We start from the raw sequence: 19,677 nt of genomic DNA on the forward strand, positions 1-19,677 counted from the left end.
AACACATTTCCATTTCTAGAATAACATTTGTGATTCACTGTACATAGCCACTTTTTAAACAATGGTGGACTATTTTCCCTTAGCATGGAAATGGCTACAGTAGACATTATTGATACTGTCATTTAAAGCATAAGCATAAAAAAATCACCAATATTCACATTAGTAAAAAACAACAACTAGTGACTGAGTCATACAGCCCATAAGACTTTTGCATTTACTAATGCTAACTGTATTAAAGGCTCCTCTAAGATGCAGGGCTGGCCTGAAGAGCTTGCTTCTTTTTGTTGCGCAGTTTTTCTGCGCCTGTCTCTCTCTTTCTCTCTCTATTTTGACACGTGAACTGACCGACGATGCACGCTCGCTTGCACAGAGTCCAAAGCGGTGATTGGGCCAGCTTAATGTCATTCAAAAAAAATAAAATAACCAATATGCTGCTGCTTAAATGTGAGTGGGCCGGTCTGTCTAGAAAAAAAGACGCTAACTGGGCTGCTCAGACACAGATAGTATGAGATGTATCGGCCCAAAAAGTACGTCGGCCCACCGGGAAACTGCCCGGTGGGCCAGATGGCCAGTCCGCCCCTGCTGAGATGGACTCATTAAAACCATCATTTTGTCAGACACAAGCTTGTTGACGCAATCATGCATCTGGAAAGACATTAACTTCCAGTCTCTGTGTGTTTAATGGTCTGGCTAGTGACCAAACTGAACTCTGGAACAAATACCTCGTCGAAAATAACAAATGTCTTGTTTTCCTAAAGGCGAGGGGAGACGGTGATCATGTATCATTGCTATGTGAAGGGAGATTTGGCAGCCGATCTAGGGTACACTCACATTATCCAAACCAAACCGTGCCCCAGTGTGATTGTTCCCCCTCTCTACTCCCTCCCTCATTCACAATGTACTTTAATCCTGAACCCATGCACGCTTTCGTCAATAGTATGCGATTTAAAAATAAAAAAACTATATGTAAAGCACTCTCTTATCACTGGAACCCATTATAATGTTAAGTCTTTGTATTTTATTCTGAGTTGTTTGGTGCACGATGACACACCGCCCTCTCACATGCCTACACTGCAAAAAATTCTTTTCAAGAAAAGAATTCTTAGTATTTTTGTCTCGTTTTCAGTAAAAATATCTAAAAATTTCTTAAATTAAGATGCTTTTTCTTGATGAGCAAAACGACCCAAGAAAATAAGTCTAGTTTTTAGACCAAAAATATCAATAATCTACTTGTTATTTATTTAGCTTATTATCAGAAAAAAATACTTTGAAAGGAATTTATTGTTATTAATACTTTGTGAAAGTTTACCGGAAGTTACGTGAGTGCCACAAAACCGGTGCTGTTACTGCAACCATCTATAGTAACTTTCATTTGTATTATTTCTGGGTATGCTAGATTTTCTTAAGGCTGGATTGCTGTTTCGAGAAGTGATAGAACGATATGTCAACCGGCCGATATATCGTGCCGATTTTTGCGAGTTTTATGTGTATCGCCATCGGCCAATACGTGGCTGCTGTGTTCGCCGATTTTTTCGCCATTATTTATAAACAGAGTGCTGGAAGCCGCAAGCGATTGCAGGTCATGTGACTAAAAAAACAACCTTTCCATGACAACATCGAAAGCTCGGCCTAACAGCTGATCATAGCTGGACAAAGCAGGTTTTTTTCCTCAGCTCTATATATATTTGTAGTAGTAAAGTGCTAGAAATCAATATCCTTTGCTGATAGTTCCTCGTCATTGTGGAGAGTGCAGTTCATGGTTCCATAGCACCCTCACCTGTTTTTACTATTTGTTAAATATATTTTTTATAAGTTCAATAAATGTTTAAATTAAAACTTGTAATATTTGGCATCATCGTGTCATTTTTATGATGTAAGTTGAGTGAGCAAAAGCAGTATCGGCTCCAAATATCGGCTCAAGAAAATTGGCAGCCTGTATCGGTCATCGGCTAAGACTGATGAAACAAAAATCGGTATCAGCATCTATACTGAAAAATGCATATCGGTCTGTCCCTGATTTGGAGTGGGAGCGTGAGATAGAGCGTGCTCTTTTAATAGTTTAATACCTCTGCTGCCCTTGATACACTGATGAAACAGATCACCTGTCTCCTCTGTTCATTTATTCAATTAACAGACATCCGAACCTACCGGTGCTAAACCCTGTCCAACATTAACATTTACAACATTTGATTATTAAAATGGATTAGTATTAGAAATTAACATGAACTAAGACTAATAAATTCTGTTGAAGTATTGTTCATTGTATATCAACTAATTTACACTGCATTAACTAATGTTAACAAAAACAACCTCATTGTAAGCCTGATGGAGACATTAATATTTATAGGCTGCAGTGTATCATACTTAGCATACGACACTTCAAATACAGTTCTCCTTGTAAATGAAGCACCACTTTATTTATTCATACCAAGTGCTTAAGAGATTCACTAAGTGCACTCAAGTGGAAAGGTGATGTCCATTTAAGCATAAATTAAAAAAATTAATTAATAAACCTGAAGCTGATAAACCAACAGAATGAATTCTGAATCTTTCAAAGTCTCTGTTTTTCTTACATAATTTAAAAATATGTACTGTGAAGGTTCATTTATATCCATTTTATATAATGTAGTACGAATACAGGGAGAGGCATATTCTAATGGATTTAAATCACATCTGCGGTAATGTAGAGTTAAACTGCATTCATTTCATATCAAGATGGGCTTATGATAGAGAAAATATACTGTATCATATACATCGCATATGCAGTTAGCACTGATGCATTTCTGTGAATGATCGTGTAATATCTTGCTTTGTATAGGCTTGAATATTTCATAGAAATGGTGCGTCTTTATCGCAGCACTGATTTGTGTCCATTAATATCTTCTCAGCAGTGTTGCTATGGCTCTGTGGGGTGTTAACATCTTTCTATACAGAATGGTATAGGGGCTTCAAATGAGAGCTATTCTGTATAAACAGGATATTTTTTCATACAACACACATAAAGGCGTTTTATGTTTTACAGACAAACACAGCTCTTACTGACTAGCTGGCCTACAGAAACAATGACAGAACCTGGACATGCCAGAATGCCTTCCATATGCTTTGCACTACACATGCAAAAACACTTGTTTATAATCATAATATTTAATTAAAAAAGCAATTCACAACATGCTCATAAATTAACAATAAATAGGCAATATATGCCTACTTATTGATGACAGATTTTTGACATTTTTTTATGCTTTCCTGTGTCATTTACCCCTTAATTAACAACGGTAACGTTAGTTTTTGCTGTCTCATTCTCAATTGTAATATTTCTTGGATTTGTTTTGTGACGGTCCTGTAAAATACGAATCATATGCTGCTTGGAATCCTTTTATTTATTTTGTTAGCTGTTTTCGCTCTGAACGAGCTTAGCGACTTTTGGAAAATCCGTGCATGGATTAAAAAAGGATAATGACATAACGCGCTGTCACCTATTGTCACAGGAGCGGAAGCACTGTCAGTAATACAGCACTTAATTCCTGATTTAACTGTTTGCACTATTGCGTGGCAGTGTTTTTACTTGTATATTAAATTATTTTTATTTTAGGCCGTTTATATCGGTCGTTTGATGACCATTACTCATGGGGGGGGGGTACATTTTGTCCCCACCGGGGATAAAAAATAATTAATCAGAGGCAGGAATATAAAGAACAGACCCCAGAAAATAACACCCTGCTTTAATAATACAATTTTGCTAAATCAGTCTGGCTCATTGCCCACCACACAAAAGATTATTTTAAATTGCAAGAATTCTTATAAAAAAGTGTATCTCTTATGCGAAACATACAGCGGGGAAAATAAGTATTTGACACATCAGCATTTTTATCAGCAAGGGGATTTCTAAGTGGGCTATTGACACAATTTCCACCAGATGTAGCCATCAAGCCAACTATAGAATTCATACAAATAAATCTGAACATTTAAGTATACAAGTTGAGTCATAATAAATAAAGTGAAATGACACAGGGAATAAGTATTGAACTTACTCTTTATTTAATACTTTGTAGAAAAGCCTTTGTTGGTGATTACAGCTTTTAGATGCCTCTTGTATGGAGAGACCAGTCGTCTGCATTGCTCAGGAGTGATTCTGGCCCATTTCTCCACACAAATGGTCTTTAACTCTTTCAACGCCATTGACGAGATATCTCGTCAATTAAGAGAAAACGCTTCCCCCCAATGACGAGATTTTCTGTCTTTCCGCAATACCGCTATTATCCACCAGTATTCCGCAACTTTTTAAACCCGGAAGTATTGCCCTATGGCAAGCGGCTGCATGTCCGTGCCTGTTTTAAAGATCGCTCTGAATGGGATCTCTATGAAAAGTCCGTCACAAAAATGGAATTATCTCTGCTTTTTGCTCAAAATGTGGTGTTTTTGCAGAAACCTACCCATATTCAAAAGCTGATTACAAAAGAACCACTCAAGGTAGGATGAAACGTTTTTTTGTTTGAAAGCAGAGGGTCTGTTCTTTCATTTGTTATATTGTATGTTTATATATTTAAAGAAGAACATTTTCTGGAAGGCATTAAACTTCGGTGAAAATCATGAAAAACACTGGCGCTGGCTGGCAACTTTTTTTTAAAACGCTGGTGGTGAAAGAGTTAAATCTTGAAGGTTCCTTGGACCTCTTTTACGGACTTTGATCTTCAGTTCTTTCCATAGATTTTCTCCAACAACTTGATTTTCTTTCTTTGAAACCACTTCATTGTTTCTTTGGCCTTGTGTTGGGATCATTGTCTTGCTGAAATGTCCACCCTCTTTTCATTTCCTGCTTTTCTGGTAGATGGCAGCAGATTTTTATCCAGAATGTCCCTGTACATTTCTCCATTTATCCTGCCTTCAATAATATGAAGTCTGCTAGTACCCCTTGCTGAAAAGCAGCCCCAAACCATGATAATACCACCACCAAACTTAACTGTTGGTGTGGTATTATTGGGGTGGTGGGCAGTGGCATTTCTTCTCCTAACATGGTGTGTAGAATGATTGCCAAAAAGTCCAATTTTGCTTTCATCTGACCATACTATAGTCTCCCAATAATCACAGGCTTCTCCAAATGGTCTTTCGCAAACTTTAACCGAGCCTCAACATGCGTTTTGTTCAGCAATGGAGTCTTGCGTGGTGAGCGTGCATGGATGCCATGGCGGTTCAGTGCATTGCTTATAATTTTCTTTGAAACAATAGTACCTGCTGATGCAAGGTCTTCCTGAAGTTCTTCCCGAGTGGTTCTTGGCTCTTGGAGAACTCTCCTGATTATTCTTTAGACACCTTGGACAGGGATCTTACGTGGAGCACCTAATCGTTACCGGTTTATGGTGAAGTGATGCTCTTTCCATTTCGGGATAATGGCCCCCACAGTGCTCACATGAACATTCAGCATTCTGGAAATGCTTTTCAATTATAAGATTACGAAGATCATTAAGAGAGTTCTTTGTCTTTGTAGGCCATCAATTAGGACTAAAGCAGCTAATATCAATTTTTACTGATAGGGGGCAGGGTTTCTCTACAGTATGAATACTGACAGATTTCAGGTGATCTCCTGGCTTTCTATGCCATTTTGCACCTTGTTCTCTTCATGCGTTTAATACTTATTCCCTTTGTCATTTCACTTTATTTATTATGACTCAACTTGTATACTTAAATGTTTGATTTCTTTGTATGAATTCAATATTTGGCTTGATGGCTACATCTGGTGGAAATTTTGTGTCAATAGCCCACTTAGAAATCCCCTTACTGATAAAAATGCTGATGCGCCAAATACTTATTTTCATTGCTTTATTTTATATTTTTGTATTATAGTCACCCTAAAATGCTGCCAATCTCCCTCTCCAATATCTTGTTTCTGATGCTCAACTAGTGTAGAGCATTGCTTTAGTTGCACAAAGGTCTTGATTCCCAGGGATCCCCATGTAATACATTGTAATGCACTGTGCATTTTAAGTTGCTTTAAATAGTAGTGTCTGCCAAATACATAACTGTAAATTGAACATCACCAAAATGAACACTAGATGAAATGTCATTTTAAAGAAACAGTGTTTATTTCTGTTTTCAGTGCAGTCTGAATTATTAATAAAGATTTATTTATATCTGCCAAACTTTACATTTCAAAGTATCGGTTTTATGGTCCACAATATTTAATTGTTGGTATTTGAAAATTCTTTCTGTCTGTTTTGCAGGTGGTGGGTGAGTGGCGCTTTAGCAAAATCCATTGTGACATCTTTGTCACTTTGGATGTCATGATGTGCACAGCCAGCATTCTTAATCTGTGTGCCATCAGTATTGACAGGTGAGTTCTTACCAGTCCAGGGAACATAGAATAATGATTCCCTGAAATGACTGGAATGCCATAAATCAATCCGATATCATCCAGCGAGTGGGTGGGGGTTATATGTATGCATATTATATCTGTGTCAACTAGATGTTGTGTAAGCCAGTCAATTAAATCAATTGTTAAAATATTGATAGAATTATTAGAGTTTAGTTCTCTTCATTTTATGTATAGCTTTACTATATCTATCTGCATTTGACCATCTGGAGTAGACTAGCAAAAAACAAATCATGAGTGGAACAAAGTCTACTGGCTATTTATAACGGTGGAGTACTGGACACTTAAAGGGTACCTATAACGCGCATTTTTTACAAGATGTAATATACGTCACAGATTGTGTGTTGTAAAGTTTCGGTTCAAAATACCCCACAGATAATTTATTATAGCATTTCCAAATGCCCCTATTTGGGTGGTAGCAAAAATGCACTGTTTTCGTGTCTTTACCTTTAAATGCAAATGAGCTACTGCTCCTCACTCCATACCAAATGACAGAGAGTAAGTGCTTTCAGTTTAAATCAATCTGATTTCTGTTAATCTGAGACATCACTATTGAGATATTGCGGACAGCATACAATTAGCAGAGGGCAGAAACTATGGTAATGCAGGACTGTCAATCAGTGGCTGTGGGTGGGGCTTCATCATTGTGGTGTCACATTTACAAGAGAATCAACATTGAGGGCTCTATTTTACCGATCTGAAACGCAAGTGCGAAGCGCAACGCGCAAGTGAGTTTGTGGGCGGATCTTGGGCGCTGTTGCTATTTTCCCGGCGTGAGAAATAACTCTTGCGCCGGGCGCAAATCAAAAAGGGGTTAGCCTGAAGTAGGTTCATTATTCATAGGTGTGGTTTGGGCGTAACGTCAAATAAACCAATCAGAACGCTAGCCAACATTCCCTTTAAACGCAAGGGCGCAAGTTCCATGGCGGGTTGCTATTATTATGACGGATTTACCAGGCGCACGCCAGGAGCGGTTCACAGCCGAGGAGACCGACGTCCTTGTACGGGGGAATCCCATGCTTGCCAGCATAAATCGGGCATGCCGTGTAACGGGAGGTGGATCTGCCTCAGGACTTGACGCCAGCAGAGGACATCGCTGCGTCCACCCTCACCGCTGAAAGGGTTTTGGGGCTTTGAAATCGGACCCAAGAAACGCAAGCAAGGTCCAACCCCAAAGTACTCTTACAAATCAAGTTCATATACATTAAGGTTTCTTATGAAAACATTTTAACTATTATTTACATAAAATAAACGTAATACAGCCACACAACAAAGTTATGAAAATATTTTAATCGTTATTTGCATGAGAATAAATAAAAACTATCACCACAATGCTCACCACTATGATTCCCCTTATCTCGTGTATTAATATTTTTAAGTGTAACAATTTATGATTTGCAGAAATAACTGTTGCATCTGTGTAGATTAGATAAGCAAAGTGTGTGCGCGTTGTGCACGCTATACATTATGGTCAAGCATGCGCCCTTAAAATAGCATAATGAACCACGCGCAACGCGCCACTGACTTTAGACTAGTTTTTTTTGGTTAGTAGCGCAATTGTTTTTTGAAACTGCAAAATAGCATAAGAGATGGTTTGCGCCGCAACACGCCTCCTTTTTGCGCTGAACCGCCCAGGGAGCGCAAGTTCATTCTCTAGTTTGCTGACGTGCATCTGTGGAGGGAAAAACCCCGCTGTGCGCCGGCGCAAAATACGAATGATAAATGCGTCACTGACAAAGTCAATTGCGCTGGGTGCAAGATAGGGCCCTGAATGTCTTATAAGACTGCTTTGGTTTAATAGGCATTAAAAATGAGCAGGTATATTCTATATGCGCTTCACACGGCTAGTGCCAGATGAGAAGTTGTGGTTTAGGTCTTGTCTCAAGGTGCTCTGGTCTTGTTCTTGACCTGGTCTCAGTATAGGTGGTCTTGACTACAATACTACTAGTAAAATAAATGCTTTAAATATCCCATGCAGTACGTCCTGTTTCAATAGGTAATATATCAAACCAGAAAAGAAAACAGCGCTTGTCAAGCTAATTCATGGGGGGTTCGTGTTGTTTTTCATACTAACGGCATTTGATTTGATTTTTAAAAGCTGAAGCTTGGAGGAAGATCCCTAAAGATTTGAAAAGATTATTCTAGAGACATCTGGTGAAGTGTGACCATCGTTTGCCTTTCTGTTTGTCTGCCTGAATGAAACAACCCACCTCACTCTTCATCTTCTTCCCACCGGGCTGCTCTCAGGTACACAGCTGTTGCCATGCCGATGTTGTACAACACGCGCTACAGCTCCAAAAGACGAGTTACTGTAATGATCTCGGTGGTGTGGGTGCTTTCTTTCGCTATTTCCTGTCCCCTGCTGTTTGGCTTAAATAACACAGGTAATAAAATGACCTATAAAAGTACTTCAGTGCTGTATGGCAAGTCTTCTGAAGCTTTGCATTGTTGGGTTTATGTGTGGAACAGGCTTAAAGGGATAGTTCGGCCAAAAATGATATTAAACCCATGATTTACTCACCCAGAAGCTGTCTGAGATGCATATGTCCATAATTTTTCAGACGAACACATTTTCAGTCATTTTAGAAAATGTTTTAGATCTTTCAGTTAATCAAATGTGAAGTTATGGGGCACATGTCCTTCAAGTCCAAAAAATGTGCATCCATCCTTCACAAAATAAATCCAAACGGCTCCAGGATGATAAACAAAGGCCTTCTGAGGTTAATCCGTGCCGTTTTGTTGTAAAAATATCCATATTTAAAACTTTATAAACGAAAATAACTCGCTTCCGGTAATGCCGCCATCTTAGGCGCGTCTGCATTCAGGATGAGAGTGTATGCAGTTTACGGAGGTTTCTCTGCTGCTGCTCTGTGCCCCCGCCTTCCGAATTTGTCATGCGTCACAAAGAAAAGTGCATACACTACGCTGATACTCTCTCCTGAATTCAGAGGAGTCTAAAATGGCAGTGCTACCAGAAGGTAGTTATTTTCGTTAATAAAGTTTTAAATATGGATATTTCTACAACAACACCGCGCGGATTACCCTCAGAAGACCTTTGTTTATCATCCTGGAGCCATTTGGATTTCTTTGGGGAAGGATATATGCACATTTTTTGGACTTGAAGGACGTGGACCTCGTAACTTTACTGTTTAGCAGCTGAAAGATATAAGACATTTTCTAAAATAACTAATAAGTGCTTGTCTGAAAAATGATGGACATATGCATCTCGGACGGCTTCGGGGGGAGTAAATCATGGGTTTAATATCATTTATGGCCGAACTATCCCTTTAAGAACATAAAATAATTTTAAAAAATCATTCATTGCACTAGATGCTCAATGTAAAGCTGTATTTTGTAGTTATTGTTCACTAATTATGATTTCAGAGATTTATTTTTGGATGACCTGTTCTACAGTAACTTTAAATATATGTAAATAAAGAACTCTTCAGTGCGCACGCGTCCTTGTGCAGGCTATCAGGTTAAAGGCACAGTATGTAAGATTTTTCCATTAACTCATTCCCCGCCATTGACAAGTTATTTAGTAAATTAAGAGAAAACATTTGTATGAAAAAACATGTTCCTAATGGGTTTTTATGGTACTCTGTAATACCGCAATTATCCACTAGTTATAAAAAACTGAAGCAATTTTTTTTAAAATTAATTTTACAGTCCTTATATTGTTATATCGATAATCGTTCTGAATCTGATCTCTTACAAAATTCCTTCACAAAAATGCAATTTCAGTTTTTTTCTAAAAAAAAAAATATTTTCAAAAAATATATAATTCCAATATTTAAAAGTTTATAAACAGAGAAAAAAATAAAGATAGGATTAAATGTTTTTTCCTGTTTTGTTAGTTTCCTGTTTGTTTATCATTTGATATATTTGTATATTTATATATTTTTAGAAGAAATTTTTTCGGAAGTCATTTTGTGAAACTTGTTGGTGGTCAACTTTCCAAAAAAGGCTGATGGGAGTGAGCTAAAAAAGTGGACGACTAGCTAGTGTACAGAGATTGACACAGCCAAATATCGCGAAGCTACACTCATTGTTGTTTAGCGACCTGTTAGGGACCTCTTGGGGTGAACATTACATGTTGTTCCATTAGGGGGTGTGTACACCAAAGCGTTTAAAAGCAGCTGAAAACGCCAAGCGGATGCCGACTGTGGGTCCTTGCCATGTTTTTTTTCCAAGTAAGCACTTTGGTTGCTTTTGATACTACGTTGTTTATCAGTGATGGCCAAGTAAAAAGTGACATTAATGAGCTAATCGTTTCTCCTGAAGTTGAACATTTTTCAGGGAATAAATCCGGTCAACGTGGAAAAAACCCAGAGGGTCGACGCTCAGCATAGACAAAACCCACCACCAGTTGGGTTTTTTGAAAAACGTGGTGCTTCCATTGGAAACAGTTGAAAACATATGCCAGTTGCATGCCTTAATGCTTTGGTGTACACACCACCTAAGGCCCTGTTTACACATACATGGTTATTTTGAAAAACGGAGACATTTCCCTTTGTTTGCGCCCTTCGTTTACATGCAAACGGAAGACTCGCCTCTGAAACTGATTCTTTCTAAAAACTCCTTCCAGAGTGGAGATTTTGAAAATCTTCGGTTACACGGTTGCATGTAAACTGAGACAAACGGATGTTTAAAGGGGACAGAGAATTAATTTTTTTTATCTCGTCTTTGTTGAATAATGGTAGTCTACCCGCATTCATGAACATACAAAAAGTGCTAAATATGCTAAACATCTCAGTCTCATAGAAATTCCTCTTTTAGAAATGTCAGCCAGAAAACGGCCCAATCAGAAAAACTGATGCTTATGACATCACAGGCATCTCACTGCCCCTCCACTTTAAAATAATTGGCTACATTTTTTGAGTGGCAGCAAAGTCAGCCAATCAGTAATGAGATTGCAAGTTAAGCCAGTAGGGGGAGCCAAATAGGTTCAAAACCACTTGTTTAAAATCCCCCACCCTAATAGAGCTATCTGAGAGAGGTTTTAAGGAAGCTTCCAAGGCATTACAGACCCAAACAAAACATGTTTTGTCTACATGTCACATCACAGAACAAGGATAAATACCCCGTTCAATCATTCTATGTCACCTTTAAGCAGCCAAAGTCACAGTATGCGCAAGAGCTCGCACCTCTCTCAAAAATGCGACCTTGTTCAAAAGAGGAACAGGAAGTGGTTCGTTGCTGTTTTCAGGATTCTGATTGGCTTACTTGGGCTTGAGCTTCTCGTTATACCATATATACACGGGTACGTGTCAATAAACACTTTTCTGAAAACTGATATCTGTGCATGAACTTATTTTTGAAACCGGAGAGGTTGAAATGTCCTTTTATGAAAATAGCCACCCATGTGTAAACGTAGTCTTAGTGTGCTATGCATACAGATTCACACTCTTGCCATATTACAATATCCAGTATGTTTTAAATCTAATTATAACCTCAAGCTAATTTGCAATTGTTGTGGGAAATGTGCCATAAAGACATTCACCAGAGCTCCACTAAACTAATTAAATTGACAAACATAATAAAACATTAATTGTGCAACCGTATTTTTTTTACCCACAGCTACACGTGACGAAACCGTGTGCGAGATCGCCAACCCCGCTTTTGTCGTGTACTCTTCCATCATGTCTTTCTACGTGCCCTTCATCATCACGCTCCTGGTCTACGTACAGATCTACGTTGTTCTTCGCAAGCGTCGTAAACGGGTCAACACTAAACGCAGCTGCCAGAAGACAGACGCAGAGGCTCATCCCTCTCTCAAGGTGATGCATACCACTTAAAGAGAACCTCTGAGAAAATACCCAGCATTACCCACTGGTGTCCGAGTGTTTACAGAAGAAACTGCCCTCTTGATGTAAAATATGGGATGCAGCTGTTGATGTTAATTATAGAATTTCTGGGGGATTGCCAAGACCTGAAGGACACTACTATAAGTAATAGTGGCCCCAAATCTTTGTTGGCCCCTGAACTCTGTGCTAATTTACTTAGCAGAAAAGTCTGTGCTGGGTAGTAACTAACTAAAATTTGTGGCGCTAGTAATTTATCCAAATTGTTCAGTAATGGCAGTCATGACAGTGCCCACAAGCTACTTTTAATAAGAAGTAGTGGCATAGCCAGCACAATCTCATAGCAGTACATAACTATAGTGGCTAATTTGCATAAATTCGTATGATCTTCTTTGTTCGTTGTAAATACAATCTGTTTTTCGCAACCGACAGTTAGGGTGTAGGTTTACTGTAGGGGTGATGCTTCATTGTTCCTTTTTCAGATAATTATACTCTTTTGTATGATGGACTAGAGGTCTTATCAGGTCCAACGAAGTGTACCCAACCCAAAATGTCCCGAATCAGTTTTTACCTGAACCCAACGTGCATAAATACTTTTTTTAAAGAAAGACCCAACCCAAGACAAACTCGAGAAAATAAGACCCAAGTCCGACCCAATCCAGTGGCAATTTTTATTAACCTGACTGTACCCGAATGTAAACGGCACTGGCGAGTGTGCAGTCTGCAGCCCCGCACATTCCCGTCAGATTGAAACCCCGTTGACCTCGCAACTATTTTGGCACGCTTGATTTTTTTGTTATCTCATGATTACGACAACAAGGTAATCGCTAAAATGTGCAGTGACTGATAGGTCTTTCTTAAGGAAAATAAACCTACCGCCAGCCACACGATTTCGCAAGCACTCTTGCCAAAAAGATGAGGGGATGGAAGGGGACTCACACACGCGAGATAGTTCAGGTCTTCTTGTGTCCATTCGGCAAAAACACATTCATTTTAAATTACCAGAGGTCACTAATACTGTATTAGACCCGACCCATGTACGATGTACACATGAAACTTTTAGACTCGAACCTGCTCAGAGCCTCGGGTTGGACCTCAGGTTTTCGGGTCTAAGTGGTCCCATAAAGACCTCTAGAATGGACTTGTTACGAACTCATACTAGAGACAAACCCCAGAATATTAGACCCAAGTCCGACCCAACCCATTGGTAGTTTTTTTAAACCTGACTGTACCCGAATGTAATTGGCACCGGTGTGTGTGCAGTCAGACAGAAAGAAATTCCGGTGGCCGCCCAACTGTTTTGGCCTGCTGCTCCATTTGATTTTATTTGATATCTGACGACGACACCAAGGTAGCTGCTAAAATGTGCAGTGACGGATAGGTCTAACTCAATGAAAATAAACTTGCCGCTAGCCACACAATTTCGCAAGCGCTCTTGCCAAATAGATGAGGGGTTGGAAAAGGACACACACACAAAACATTAGACCCGAGGCACAACTGAAACTTTTAAACCCAAACCTGCTTAGAGCCTTGGGTCGGACATCGGGTTTTTGGATCCATGAAGACCTCTATGATGAACTTTGTACGAACTCATACAAATTAGCCACCTTGCAAAATAGTTACGAATTTCCATGAAATAAGGCTGAAGTAGCATCACAAAACACAATAAATTTGGGTGACCATACGTGTCATTCTTCCCGCACGCATCCCGTCCAGGATTTCTGTGCGTCTTATTTGTTGACCGCATACGCCATTCAGTTAAAAACATAAGATATACAATCGTAGTTTCATTCTTACCTTAAAATGTAATGGTTGCTTTTCTGTAATAATAATAATAATCCTCTATGACGTATGCGGTCGACAAATACGACTTCCGGAAGACGAACACAAAATCCTTCCGGGAAGAATGGCACGTATGGTCACCCTAAATAAATTTAATAAATGAGTTGTCCTTCGTAGACGCAACAACATATATTTGTTGTTGTTGTGTTATACTAAACACTAAGGTAAATTATTGTGTTTTTAATTATTAACAATATTTTATATAGATCGATCTGTTATTCTGTTTGAGATGCATTGTTTGTGCACCATATAACTTATTTCTAGAGTCACCCAAATTGTTAAATTCAATTTAATAAATATTTTTATATAGCGCAGAACATAAGCAGCAGAATAAAGCGGTTTAGATTAACCATATTAGCGCGCGTAGTAAAAGTGTGAAGTAAGAGGATGCTAAGTAAGGCCAGTGTCAGCAGACTCCCCAGGGGTTGAAAAAAAACCATAGGGGAAAATCCCTGTGGAGAAAAGTCCTAGGAGGGGAAAAAACATGGGAGAGAGCCAGACATAGTTGAATCTATAGAGGATATATAATATAAAAGATACGATTTTTTCAATTTTATGGGGATTAAAACATAATGTATATATATACACGGATAAATAGATTAGATGGGGGCAGCTGGTGGTCGTTGGTCTGACATCGGCTGGGTATCACGTTGAAGGAAGGCCAGTTCCAACCGGAACTGGGTCTGTTAGTCCCATTGTCCTCGGGAATGAGGACGAGACAGGGAAAGAGAAACAAAATCCTATTAGTGTAGGGGCCGTTCACATGTAATGCAAGTGTCACACGGTATTGTGGTTTAATATCCAGACAGGCTAACTATAGCGGCATAAATATAATATGTTATATAATTTTACTTTACTACCTGTAGCTATGCCCCCGGTTACACAGACAAGGCTTAAGGCTAGTCCTAGACTAAAACACATGTTTGAGCTCGACTGAAAATAACTTGCACTGACAGATCTTAAAATAAGCCAGTGCCATTGATTTGTCTCAAGATACACACCAGTATTCTTTTTAAAAATGTTATGTTTATAAAAGATGCTTAAATATCTTAGCCAAAGCCAGGACTAGACCTTAGTTAACTTTCTTTTTGCACACGTTTATAGTAGCTTCTCAAGAACTGCTCAGTTGCTTGAATTTTTATGTTGAATTTACCGTAGTACTTGATCGTGGCTAATGTCCAATACAGACAGCCAATGTCTAAATAGAGATGCACATTATGGAAATTAGTGGTGGATATGTCTCATGTTACCATCTTTATTGCGTATTTGTTTTTTAGTTAAAGGGTCATTGCTTTAGCGTTTGCTGAATATGCATTACCCACCAGACCCTGTTAAAGAAAAGCAGTTAAAAGCTAAACCTTTTTTTGCAACATAATTCCCTTTATTCCCTGAATGCTGTAATGAGATATTCTGGAAACTTGCTTTTAAATTCTATTGTCATCAAAAAGCGAAAGAACCGCAAACTATTCTTTGTCCTGACCTTTGCATTCTTTCATCATTGATTCCTTCCACAGCTGTTTTAATGAACACTTCAGATCAATGGGTTCAGCCATTGTGTTTTAAAGGGTCCCGAGGTCTTTTTTTGTGGAACCGTACTTACAAATTACTGAAGCAATCACTTTATCATTCCTAACGTTTTAGTGCCAGAAAGCGCAGGGCATTTTGCTGAAGTGTTTGGCTTAAGTATTTGCATTGCATGCAAGTCAAGTGGCACCTAATATAACTGCAAAAGATTTTCATGGCTCCACGCTGCCTTTTAAGTTCACATTAACCACATGCTGAGTCAAGTTCTTATTCTTTGCCGCAGGAGAAATGCACTCATCCCGAAGATGTGAAATTGTGCACAGTTATCATGAAGACCAATGGGGGTTTACCTGCAAAAAACAAGAAAGCCGTAAGTCTCAATATTTTGTGCCTGAAAGCATACAGCCGCAGCTACATTAGCACCATTAAACATAATCTATCACAGTGCCCGTCGTCTCGGTTAGGGGCGGGAGGGTAGTTTGAAAATCAATTACCATAATCTCAACAAAAAATGACCTGTCCATATGGACGTCTAAGTATCATCATGATATATGTTTATGAAACCATGACAAATGGCATTATTATGTATTCAATGTTTGCCTTTTTAATTGCCTCATTGGTAGGCATTTGTAAGTCTGGGTCTAGCATGCATACATTTTTCACATTATGCCATTACATAATTAGGACAGAGATTGATACAGTACTTTAAATATCAAGATACAGACAGCTTCTAAAATGTAAACCCTTTCACAACTGGAGATGTTGACACATGCTTCAAGGTTCATTAAATATTAAAATCATTGATTGTTGAATGCCATCACATTTGTTTAATGTTGTTTACTTGTTATTCATTTAACAGGGCATGGTTTAATTATCTTCTGTGTGATTTCAAAAGACGGGGCACACATTAACACACACGCGCGTACACATACACACAAACGTAATGAGTGCTAATGTTAATGTCACACTTAACAATATTGCCAGTCTTTTACTTTTCAAACCAATAAACTCTTTCCCCTCAGCGTTTAAATAAAAGTTCCCAGCCAGCACCAGCATTTTTTAGGATTTCACAAAAGTTTAATACCTTCTAGAAAATGTTTTTCTTATATTAACATATAATATATCAAATAAAGTCACAGACCATCCTACCGTCATCTTTTCTTTTTTTATCACCTCTTAAATATGGGTAAAATATTAGTGGCAGCCGGTGACTTCTTTTTTCTAGGGCGCTCGATGCGAAGTTCGTCACAACATGTACCCCATCATAATCAGAGTTTACTGTTAAGGGAGTGTCTTGCGTGTATTTTGTGAACGTGAGCGTCTCTTTTATCATAAACGGTTTTACGCACTTATTTTGACAAAACACGAGCAACACATATTTTGAATTTGCGCCCCTCGGTTGAGCAGTCACGAGCCACCACTGTTATATCTACAAAAGCAAATGTTTATACCAGGGATTCCCAAAGTGTGGTATGCGCACCCCCAGGGGTACGCGAGCTGCCACCAGGGGGTGCGCGAGAGGAAAAATGTAATGGCGGTCTGTTTCTTTAAGTGGGATTTTTCCATACAATAAATAAATAAAAAAATGAACAGTAAACATTTCCTTTGTAATCGCTTTTATTTTAAATAAAAAACTATAATTTATTAGTTTTTGATAGAAACGTAGAAGACAGCTGCTGTCTTTTTCTACGCACTGCTCTTCTGTTATGCACTGCAGCCGCTATATGCGTGCCAACTCGTTTCATTCATTCCATATATATTATAAATATGCTTAACTGACTGAAATCAGGGAAACTGTCATGTGGGATGTCTTATGATAAAGTTGTTAGTCACGAAGGAGGAGAGGGACCAAGAGAGAGAGACTTTTTTATGGCAAAAATAGAAATAATGAAATGTGACGAGACATGGGCACAGGATACGCGAGCAATGTGTTTTCATGCATGGTAAAGAGACCACCAATGAATTATATAATAAAATACATAAATACTTGCTGTAGAGAACTTATTAAAAGCTTTCATTTAATTTTGTTTGAAACTTGAGCTGTTATAATGAATCTGCAAACTATTATACACCTTTTGTGCGAACAGTAAAGGCTTTCGTTAATGTGTTTGATGGGTCTGCACGTGACGCACTGGTAAACATGAGGAAACCTCTCATATGTCATCTATTAACTGACGGCAGTAAGTGTATGTTTTTTACCATAGTAAACTCGAATGGCGTCTAAATATCACAGTGGTTAAACGCATACACGGGGGCGCGCATCATCTACGCTGAGCGTAGTTTCAGATGGTGCAATAGGCGTAAATATTTTTCACAATGTTGGATGTAGCTAAGCCCGACGTAGGACTATTACACCCAACTTCTTAACGTCCGGCTAGTGCAACCGGCCCTTGGGTATTTGCGCATGATTAAACATGAGTATTTATGGTGAGAAAATAAAGCTTTTTTGGATTTTTTTTAAAATGGGGATTGGGGGTGCGCCAACCCGGTTGGGACATAGAAGGGGGTACGCAGGAAAAAAAGTTTGGGAACCCCTGGTTTATACAAAAAGCTGAGATAATTGCATTTTTGTAAAGAACTTTTATTAGAGCAATAATCCGAATATGCACATAGTATTTACTGCTTTTGAAACCATTGATGCTACAGGGCCCTATAAAGAGGGTCGCACACTGGTCGCGCAGCTCAGCGTCGCGCCGCATCGAGTCGCCGTCTAGGACAACTCGGAGGTATCATAAACCGGAAGTGCGCATTAAATAGCGTGAGCTTCGTCAGATAGCGTCTACTTCAAAATGCAAAATATACGTTAGCAGCCAATGTTAATTGTTAATGATTTGGGACAAATATGATGTTATTTAATGTTAAACTATGTGAGTGGCGCCGTGTGGCGCGACAGAGTTTTGAGCAACTTACTGAGTCAAAGCTGGACGGCGCGGCCAGGCGCCACCTGGCGGTGCCGGTGTGCGTATACTCATAGAAAACAGTGTGTACCATTTGGGATGGGAGATGAGACTCCCATTGGTTCATTGCACGTTACGCCCAAAACACACCCATTACTCATTACAAGAATAGGAACAACCATTTTAGACTGTGCACCAGGCGAATAGACCATTTTTCCATCATTAAACTAGCAAAAGTGGATTTGGAGCCGTGCACTTTAGACCATGCGTATAGATTGTTAAAATAGGGCCCTAAGTTGGGTAAGAGTGCCATCTAGTGGATATAGCAGAAATGTTGATTGTCGTAAAAACTCGTCATTTGCAGGGCAGCGTTAATGGACGAGATAACTTGTCAATGGTGGGAAAGAGTTTAGTTTTAACGACAATTACATTGAGGCATACAGCAAGCGCAAATTACTTCGTTTTTCTTTAATTTGGCCTTATATTGTTTATAATATGTTTGACGTTGGCTGTGTTTTTCAGTAATTTTTCATTTATATTTTATTAAAACCTCTAAATTACGACATCCTGAAAAGTGAAGCCAAAACATTTTGATCGTCCTCGTTGGCTAGTTGCAGGTCATAAACCCTGCCCTCTCCACTCCTTGTAAACAAATGGGACGTGAGCCAAACTTAAAAATAAAATTATACTCTTTAAAAATAAAATCCTTTTCGATGCTTTTCGTAATTTTTCGTTAAAATTGTATTACACATAATTTTTGTTTACTCAATATAAGCATTGATTTAGCAACTACTTCATATGTGCCCAAACATATTTTTACATAACCGATATTTTGTCCTACTCTGGCATAAGGTGTGACCAAAAAAAACTTATCTTAAATATGTCTTTATTGGCAACTGATTAAGGAGGTATTTCACCAGGGTGGCGATGTGGGGGTGGACATTGTGACGAGCACCAGTCCTCCAGAGAAAAAGAAGCTGCAATCCACTTTGGTGGTCGACCTGCTTGCCAACCCGAGCCCCAGCCATGCCTCGCCCCCCCACGGCGAATGTCAGCCATATGGAGAGGAGAAAAACGGGCATGCCAAGGAGGTCCAAACCCCAAAAGAATTAAAGCCTGTTGAAACGGAGGCACTGCCCAATGGCAAAACCCGAACCGCGTTGACACCCAAAACAATGAGCAAGAGGAAGATGTCCCAGCATAAAGAAAAGAAGGCCACACAGATGCTGGCTATTGTTCTGGG

At 39.0% G+C, this 19,677-nt stretch overlaps 1 protein-coding gene across 2 annotated transcripts in view; it reads left to right on the forward strand.

Annotated features, from left to right (window-relative positions):
• Window positions 1–19,677, forward strand: part of drd2b (dopamine receptor D2b) — a 77,548-nt gene that overhangs the window by 53,137 nt on the left and 4,734 nt on the right. Inside the window, exons 3-7 of one of the 2 annotated variants that reach the window (XM_065284135.1) lie at window positions 6,219–6,328; window positions 8,615–8,751; window positions 11,948–12,147; window positions 15,821–15,907; window positions 19,340–19,676. In XM_065284135.1, the coding sequence (XP_065140207.1) occupies window positions 6,219–6,328; window positions 8,615–8,751; window positions 11,948–12,147; window positions 15,821–15,907; window positions 19,340–19,676 (871 nt within the window). The remainder of the gene's footprint in view (window positions 1–6,218; window positions 6,329–8,614; window positions 8,752–11,947; window positions 12,148–15,820; window positions 15,908–19,339; window position 19,677) is intronic. The other variant, XM_065284136.2, reaches the window with a different exon arrangement.

The sequence above is a fragment of the Paramisgurnus dabryanus genome, chromosome 5 (assembly GCF_030506205.2).
Source record: "Paramisgurnus dabryanus chromosome 5, PD_genome_1.1, whole genome shotgun sequence".
Lineage (NCBI taxonomy): Eukaryota > Metazoa > Chordata > Actinopteri > Cypriniformes > Cobitidae > Paramisgurnus > Paramisgurnus dabryanus.